General features: G+C 53.7%; 1 protein-coding gene and 1 non-coding gene across 2 annotated transcripts; both read right to left on the bottom strand.

Moving 5' to 3' along the window:
* Positions 1-6,851: 6,851 nt before the first annotated feature.
* Positions 6,852-9,120, bottom strand: RPL13 (ribosomal protein L13). The gene is made up of 6 exons (XM_061138379.1): positions 9,014-9,120; positions 8,718-8,838; positions 8,469-8,610; positions 8,095-8,268; positions 7,554-7,610; positions 6,852-7,035 (listed from the first exon to the last, which is right to left on the bottom strand). The coding sequence occupies exons 2-6, from the start codon at positions 8,819-8,821 to the stop codon at positions 6,877-6,879; spliced, it is 636 nt and encodes a 211-aa protein (XP_060994362.1). The 5' UTR covers positions 8,822-8,838; positions 9,014-9,120; the 3' UTR covers positions 6,852-6,876.
* LOC133055325 (small nucleolar RNA MBII-202) lies at positions 8,324-8,407 on the bottom strand. Its single transcript, XR_009692614.1, has one exon. It is a non-coding gene; the product is annotated as a small nucleolar RNA MBII-202 (small nucleolar RNA).
* Positions 9,121-9,124: the final 4 nt, after the last annotated feature.

Below are 9,124 nucleotides of genomic sequence, written 5' to 3'. Positions count from 1 at the left end.
CTTGGGCACGCTGGGCTGTTGTGTCACCAGGACTCCAAAAGATCCTGGGGTCGGAAGCCCCACCAACAACAGGACAAAGATGCTGCCCAGGTGGAGGTGGAAAGTGGAAGTGGAAGGTTGCACCCCCGGCTCAGAGGAGGGTTTTCCACAGGTGCGATGCAGAGGACAGCATCCTTGACAGTGGGATACAGGCTCACACCCCAGGGGTTCCTGCAAGGCAAAGACCTTGTGCCCAATTTGCAAGGAAGGGGAATTCTTTGCAGGCCCATCTGGTGCCTCTTTCTGCTGCCTCAAGCCTCCATGTCACCCCTCCTAGAAGCTGGCCCAGGTCCCAACAGCTTCAGACACCAGCCGTTGGGAGGGCCGGCTTCTCTCTGTAGATAGTTACCGGCCTGGAGACACTCTGGGCCTTCCAACTCCTGTATCTTTCCTGGCCTGGCTTCCCAGAGTCCATGTTTGTTGCCCATCAGCTGTGCTCTTGGGCTCATGGGGGCTCACCGGCTTGCAGAGGCCCCGGTTCCACTTGCACCCTGGCCAAGGCTTCTGGCCTCTCTGAGTTTTATGGGATTAAGAGGGTCTTAATCCCTCTTAATTAAGACCCCAGAAGGGTGGAGGCTCAGATGGGCACCCAGCTCCACAGTGGCATGCCCAGAGGCTCAGGGTCAGCCTTGGGAACTTCATTGGGACCTCTCCCCTGCCAGCCCCGAGGACAGCTCTTTCCAATGCATGTGTTCATGCTAACTGTGATGTGGTAGCAACTGACCCACTGCAGCCCCATTTCACAGACGAGGAGGGGCTGCCCAGCCCACCAATAGAATAGAGCTTACACCCAGCCACAGTTCAACTCTTAACCATCACACACAGCACCACAGTAACTGTATTTCCACCCCTGGGGGAGAGGGAAAAGAGAATTCAGAGTTTGGGGATTCAAGTCTCTGAGGTCCAGAGATTTTAATGGACCCACTGGGGTCTCCACTTCCCTGGTGGCTCAAAGCTAAAGAATCCACCTACCAAGCAGGAGACATGGGTTCAATCCCTGAGTGGGGAAGATCCCCTGGAGAAGGAAATGGCAACCCACTCCAATATTCTTGCCTGGAAAATCCCATGGACAGAAAAGCCTAGTGGGCTACAGTCCATGGGGTTGCAACAGAGTCGAAAATGACTTAGCAATAAACAACAACTGGGATCTCCACCACAGCCTCACAGCAACCGGCTCCTCCCTGCCTTGCAGGGTGACCCTGGGCTCAGCTCCGGAGCTGACCTGGAGAGGAGGCTGGCAGGGCAGCTCCCTGCAGCACTAGTGGAGAGATTTTCCAGAGCTCAAGAGAGGCTGCTGGGCTGCAGGATCCACCTGCCCTTCCTCGCCCAGCAGCCCACAAAGGCCTCAGGGACAGGGGAGGGCCCAGAAGGTGGGGAGGGGGCGAGAACTCAGGCTGCCAGACTCAGGAAGTGAGATCCCCACCTTCATATATTCTGTTGTTACTGCTGTACAGGAAATAATAACACATGTTCCTTGTTGAAAAGTTAAAAAATGTAGATAAGCAATTAAAAAAAAAAAAAAAAAAAGGAAATTCTAGCACCCAGGCAGAAACACTGTTAACACTTTGATGTTTATCCCTCCAGCTTTTTTTCCACGCAAATCTGTTTGTATTAGTTCTTACAAGCTGCTTCCCACCCTTAGGGCCCTTCCTGCATGTGGCTCCTCAGACTGCACGCATGGGGATTCTCTGCCCCACCTGACAGCTGAGTTCCTGGGCCTAGCACTGTGCCCAGCACACAGTAGATACTCAGTAAATGTTCAAAGAGGTATTCAATAAATGTTCCTGTGTGGTTTTTTAGTAGCTGCTTTTCTTTACATCATAAGGCCGTCTTTCATGCCATCGACTGTGCTGCCCCAAAACTTGTATGTTGAAATCCTGACCCCCAATGTGGTGGCATTAGGAGGTGGGTCGTGGGAGGTGCTTAGGTCACATGTGTGGAGCCCCACTGCCTTTGTAACTGGGACCCTAGAGCACTCCCTCACCCCTCTGCCATGTGTGAGCCAGACACCAAATCTGCTGGCACCTTGATTGATCTTGGAGTCAGCTTCCAGAGCTGTGAGAACTCAGTATCTGGTGTTTATAAGCCCCCTGCCCCCCCCACCCCCACCCACCCCCTGTCCGCAGTCTATGGTGTTTCTGTTCTGGCAGCCTGAAGGGACACTCTATCTCCAGAAGCTGAGGCCGACAGCAGGGGGCTGGGGCACTGCAACCCCTGGGGCAAGTCTGGAAGCCACTGAGTTGCAACTAGAGTTTTACTGGAGCATGGCCATCCTATGTGTTCACGGATGGTCTGAAGCCGGCTTCACCCTGAAAGAGCAGAGGGATACTCTGTGGCCTGGAAAGCCTGAAATGCTCACCATCTGGTCCTTTAGGAAATGGCCTGCCGCATGCATCTCCCTACCCTTCCCCCCTGGGTGCTCAGAGGGGGCATCTGAGGGGGCCAGCGGGGTAGAAGAGACCCTTCCTCATGTATTTAACTAACCCCATGCTGAAGCTGAAGCTCCAATACTTTGGCCACCTGATGCAAAGAGCTGACTCATTGGAAGAATCTGATGCTAGGAAAGATTGAGGGCAGCAGAAGGGGGCGACAGAGGACAAGATGGTTGGATAGCATCACCAAGTCAATGGACATGAGTTTGTGCAAACTCCAGCAGATGGTGAAGGACTGGGAGGCCTGGTGTGCTGCAGTTCAGGGGGTCGCAAAGAGTTGGACACGACTTAGTAACTGAAAAATAACAATCTTTATCTCTTTAAATGCTTCCACATCACCAATTTTTGGAGCAACAATAAAGCATCCTTGTTTTAGACAACTTGCTTCTCAAGCCACAGAACCCTGCTTGCACTGGCTCCCCACCACCAGCCAGCTCCTACTTACCCTTTGAAGCCTGGCTGAACAAGCTCCAACCCCAGCACCAGCTCTGAGCTTCTGGGAATTCACCCCCTCAGCATCAGATAGGTTGCCTCGACCAAGTGCCAGAAAACCCAGCCCCTTGGGAGGGGAGCAGAGCTATGTCCAAACTGTGTGCAAGTGACGCATTGCTCAGGCGAGGCCATCACCACACCCTCCACCTTGTCCTCCCCAGGGCCCAGTGGGCCTGTTCTGGAGGCTCTGGAAGGCACGCTGAAACTGTCAAATTTGCAAGAACGGGAGGTGGTGGGGCTACGAAGTCTTTCACAAGCTTACACCCATGGGCTGGGTGCTTCTTTGACTAACCTAGAAAGGTCACTTTATCTCAGAACCCCTGCTGTCAGAACTGGACTGTTTTCCTACAGGATTTGGTATTTCTCTTGTTGTTCAGTTGCTCAGTCATGTCTGACTATTTACCACCCCATGGACTGAAGCATGACAGGCTTCCCTGTCCTTCACCATCTCCTGGAACTTGCTCACTCATGTCCATTGTCTTGGTGATGCCATCCAACCATCTTGTCCTCTGTCGTTTCCCTTCTCCTGCCTTCAAGCTTTCCCAGCATCAGGGTCAGCTCTTTGCATTAGGTGGCCAAAGTATTGGAGCTTCAGCATCAGTCCTCCCAATGAATATTCAGGATAGATTTCCTTTAGGATTGACTAGTTGGATCTCCTTGCAGTCCAAGGGACTCTCAAGACTTCTCCAGCACCAGTTCAAAAGCATCAATTCTTTGGTGCTCAACCTTCTTTATGGTCCAACTCCCACATCCATACATGACTACTGGAAAAACCATCGCTTTGACTCTGCAGCATTCTCTTACTTATTAATGGCTGCACCAAGTCTTACCTGTCGCACATGGAATCTGTAGTTGCAGCATGTGGCAGAGTTCCCTAACCAGGGATGGACCCCAAGCCCCTTGCATTGGGAGCATGGAGCCTTAGCCACTGGACCACAGGGAAGTCTTTCACTTTTAAAAATGAGACAGGTGAGCCCAGAGAACTGCTGTCCCAGAAGAGCACAGCATGCCACACATATGTACACACATGTGCACATTATCACACATGGCAAACATGTTTTGTCCCACACACCGACCACACACATGCTCACATCAAAGAGACAGATACAGTAAGACATAAGCATACATGCAGTCACAACTGAACGTGCTGAGACAACAGGCATTCCACCAGAAGCAGCACTGGGGGGACTGGGTTGGGGGGGGCAGAAACTCCCCCTCCCATTATTTTCTCAACCCTCCTCCAAAGACATGTCCGTCATTTTGGTACCTTCCCACAATCAGCCCCCAGCCCCCACCCTTCCCCCCACGGGTCTGCTGCCCACTCTGCAAACAGCTGGTCTGAACATTCAGTGTCACTGCCAAGGCTGAGAGGGGGATGGCCTTTGTGAGGTCACACAGCAGTGGGACTCTACCCGGACCCCACTCCCTACCCAGAACCCAGTTCTCTCACCTCCCTTGACTCTCCAGGACACAGAGTACCATAGGGCATGAAGTGCTTGTGGTTGGCTGGGCCATCTGAGCCGCTCCGCCGTTAGCTCGGTCCTTGCAGCCCCTGTGAACCTGCCCAGGGCCAGCTGGAACACATGACACTGTCCAGGACGAGCTGCCCTGCTTCTCGGCTCCCCTGACCAGGAGTCCCGGCCACCTGATACTGATACTGTTGCTTCCAGGATGGTGACCTGCTTCACTGGGTGAGTGAGATCTCTGCACCTTTAAACCCAATCTCAGCATGCTACTTCGCTTAAGCAAGCTGCTGGGTCCAGCCCACACTTAAGGGACAGGACAGACACACGACAGTGAACCAGTGGCTAGGTCAGGAGGCGGACACCCTTGTGCTTCCAGTCCGCGCAATGATGGCAGCCAGTGAGCCAGGGAGACAGGCAGCAGCAGTGTCCAATGGGTGGGCACTTCCAGGCGACGAAGACCTGGTTTTGTACCCGACTCACGTGAGGGCTTTGAAGATATTCTTGGTGAAGCCTCCTGGATGGTGCTCAGACCCTCTGCCCTCAGTCCCTTTCAACAGTGACCCAGTTTTGCCTCCTCCTCCCCAGGAAGCACCATCCTTCCTGGTGAAATTTTCAAAGAGGCAGTAACTAACCATGCAGGGTGTTTCATACGCTTGCAACTAGGGCTTAAAAAGGAGGGGAGCCCAACTAAAGCACCAGAGCTGGAGGGTGGCAGGACCAAGGTCTAACACAGCTTCCCACTGCCCCACAGGCAATGACCAAGAAAGCCCTGAGCCTTTCCCAGGAGGGTGGGCCCAAAGAATCTGGAAGGCCAGCCCTCCCCTAATGGTCTGCAGCAGGCCCTTCACCAGCCCTCCTGTAGGCTGGTGACTGGCCAGTCACCGCTGCAACCCAAGGCTGACATGTGCCCACACACTGGTGAACCAGCCAAAGGACTTACAGAAAGAAAACTCCACAAAGTTTTGTGTTAAGACTTTGTGGAGCTAAAACTGCTTTGTGGTTACTGCTGTGTTCCTAAGACACAGTGGGTGCCCAACACCTGAGTTCCTTTTCTCCATCCTGAAAACTTCCTGCATTATCACTTTCTAACTTCTCCACCCAGCACCTGCTTGTCATCAGCTTCTACAGTCCTCAGGATGATCAATGCCAGGCTGGCCCTGTGTCAGCTCACTCCTTGTCCTCTGGTCTGGTTCTAAGCAGCTGAGGCAGCAAAAAAGAATACTGACACTGGTAAATTCCTAGAACTGGGCACGAACCACTGTGGATTGAGGCAGAGATTGGAGAAGGGAGGTCATAGCTTCTCACTGATTCTCCTCACATCTGGATGTTTTATGAAACAAACACCTTATTTTCCCCCTGTAATACCCTAAAACCAAGAAAAATATTAAGTGCAACCACCTATGTAAGACCTAGATAAAGGAGGACTGTCAGCTCTTTTGCATAGGTGTCTCAGGCAGTAAAGAGTCCGCCTGCAAAGAAGGAGACCCTAGATCAGGAAGATCTCCTGGAGAAGGGAATGGCTACCCATCCCAGTATTCTTGCCTGGAGAATCCCATGGACAGAGGAGCCTGGCAGGCTATAGCCTATGGGGTTACAACGAATTGGACACGACTGAACGACTAACTTAAAGGGGTACCAAAAAAAAAAAAGCCTAAGTAATCTCTGGAAATTAGGATAAATTTCAGATCTTTTAAAATAGCCTGTTAACTTAAAATAATCAAGGAAAAAACACAGAACAAAGTAAACTAACCTTTACAACCACCACCAAACCAATGCTAGCCTCCTACAATTTATAATCACCGGAGCACCCCTTACAGGTACGGGCGATGTTACCAGTGCAGCCACTATGGTTATCCATCCCTGAAACCCACAGTTCTGCCCAAGCGGACACTAACCACAGCAGCCCCTGGCCCCGCACACCTGGAGGCCTCTGTGCCCTCCACTGAGCACTGTAGCCAGGGCTCCAACAGGAAGGCAGTCACCTGACCTGGGGGAGCGTCCCAACTTCTCACCAGGATCCCAAACACAAAGCAAACGGAACCAGTGGCTTGGGCCCTCCAGAGGCAGCGCCCCATGAGCCCTCTTTCATGGATGGATCAAGAGGCTTCAACCCCCAGGCCTCCACACTAGCTGATCCTTGACGGATCGTGAATTTTCAATACACTGAGTGTACACGTTAAATCAGTGTCTTATAAACTGTCAGCTTTAGATATGAAAATAGTATTTTAATAGTAATGGCAATACACAGCACCTCCTGGGCTGGAGAGTCCAGACAAGAACACTCACTAAACACAAGCCTCCCAGGTACCAAACCGCTTCCCTCACAACTGTTGTGACAAACGTCAGACACACCTCAGGTCCCCCTCGAGGTCCCCCCAGGCCCTGGCTCCTTACACAACGAAGGTCACATGGACACTGCAGGTTTATCATAAGTTGCCAACAGCACTTTATTTTTTCTTTTCAACATCCTGTTCTGCGGCTTCCTTGGCCCTTTTTGCCCGGATTCCAAAGAGCCGGGCGTTGGCACGGGCCATGCGGAGACTAGCAAATGCCTTAAAGTTCTTCTCCTCCTCTGTGATGACTCTGGCTTTCTCCTTCTTATAGACCTAGAAGGGAGCCCAGCAAACTGTCAGCAAACTGAGAGGCCTTGGAGAGGAATCCACCCACCAGAGTAAAGCTGACTGGAGGCCACCAAAAGATTAGGACAGTTACCTCCTTCGTTGAAAGTAACCCCCAACTCAACCTAGTGCCCAAATCATGTGAAGGGTGGGCGGGGCTTGGATACAAAGTGGGTGTAGGGGTTCAGGCCCACCCCACCTCCCACTCCCAGGAGCCTCAAGGGCCTTGTCAACTGCTGGTCAGGCTACAGGATCACCAAACACGCATGGAGAGCTGCCTCCAGCCTGGGCTTCCCACAGACATCAAGGAGTGGAAAGGACCCTACAGAAAGGGTAACAAGTGAGGGCGACAAAGCTTTCCTCAAGGGGCCCCTCTGTTTGGATGCGACTGACTCTCCTCAGGGCAGAAGGAAGGTCTTTCACAAGCTCAACATGGACCCCAGCTGCCACAAAGAATCCCTCCAACCCGACCCCAGATCCATCCTTCTCCCAACACGCCCACTTACGTTCCGTATGGGCATAACAGGTCCAGTCAGCTGAGTGGCCAGTTTGAGCTCTTCAGCCTGTTTGTCAATGAGAAGAGAGAAGGGTGAGTTTAGCTCATCTCCCAAGGAGCCCCAAACTTGTCACCCCTGTTTGAGTGCCTATGGATTCCTGCCTGATCAAGTAAAGGCAGGCACGGTCAGATGTGAGTCACCCACGCGTGAACCAAGGATGCAGGGAGAATGACTGCCAGCAACAAATGTAGATGGGCACTGCTGATCTCATACAAACACTACTAACATACAGTGCACTTTCAATTTTAACAAAGCTGACTCCAAGTCCTGCCCTTAGTGAATCCTGGCATTTCAGGCAATTAGTCTGATGCTCCTCCGAGGTTTTCTCCCACATTATGTATCTTTTCTCTACTACTCTACTACTTTGCATGGCAAGCCTGCTTTAGATAGGAAGCTGCAGACAAGTACTTTGTCCTTGCAGCCCAGCTAGACCCACAGCAAGACCTACACACCCTCACCCCGCTGGGCGCTGTGGAAGTCAGGTACTCACAGAGCTGTCTCCCTTCTTGGGGGCCGAGGGCTTCCTGGGGAACAGGATAAGCTTGGAGCGGTACTCCTTGAGCCGCTGCACGTTGGCCTGCAGGGACTCCGTGCACTTGTTCCGCCGCCTCGGGTCCACCGAGATCCCAATGGTCCGGGCCACCTTCTTGTGGATGCCGGCCACCTGCCCCGACACAAACAGCTGAAGCCCCGAGAACTCCCTGGCCCCCACCCTCTACACCAGGAGGGCCCAGCCGTCAGATGGAAAAGGGTTCAAATGCACTTTCATCATAGCAGTGCAGCGATTCCGGAGAATGTCATCACTTGGCTGTGTGCCACTTAGAACAACCAGTAGGGCTCAGGACACGGGCTGGCGACACTCACCCTAAGCTCCTCCAGGCTGAAGCCCCTGCCGGCGCGAACCTTCGTGTGGTACCTGACCGTCGGGCATCTCACCACCGGCCGGAGAGGACCGGACGCTGGGCGCGGGGCGATGCGGCGCGCCTTGGCCTGCCGGGCCTTGCGTCTGCGCAGAGAAGCCGAGCGGGGGGTCACTGTCCGCCCTCCCGCAGCAGGCCGGGCGCACAGAGAACGGGACGGGAGGAAGGGGCGCGGTCGCTCCCGGTCGCTCACCTACGGATCTTGCGAGCCGGCTGGTTGAACCACGTGGCCACGCGCCGCTGCCAGTCCTTGTGGAAGTGGGGCTTCAGGATCATGCCATTCCGGCTGGGCGCCATGGCTGCGGCCGAAAGGCCTGGAGAGAGGGTAAGACAGGGAGCGAGTTAGGTCCGGGGGCAGAGTCCAGTCGGCGTGGGCACAGAGCACGGGCCAAGGCCCGACGCCGCTGGCAACAGGTGGACCCCGGGGACGGCGGATGGAGCCAGATGGGATCGGATAACAGCGATGGCGCCGAGCTCCGAAACACTTACCTCCTCCGAGGGCTCACGGCCGGGAAAGGAGGAAGTGCCCCACAGCACTCTGGGATGGTAGTGAGCCCGGCCAATCAGAAGCGTCAGAGCGTTGTGACCAATCAGAGCCAG

The sequence above is a fragment of the Dama dama genome, chromosome 4 (genome assembly GCF_033118175.1).
Source record: "Dama dama isolate Ldn47 chromosome 4, ASM3311817v1, whole genome shotgun sequence".
Taxonomy (NCBI): Eukaryota; Metazoa; Chordata; class Mammalia; order Artiodactyla; family Cervidae; genus Dama; species Dama dama.
Note: the sequence above shows the minus strand (reverse complement) of the source record. Positions and strands in the feature narration are given on the sequence as shown.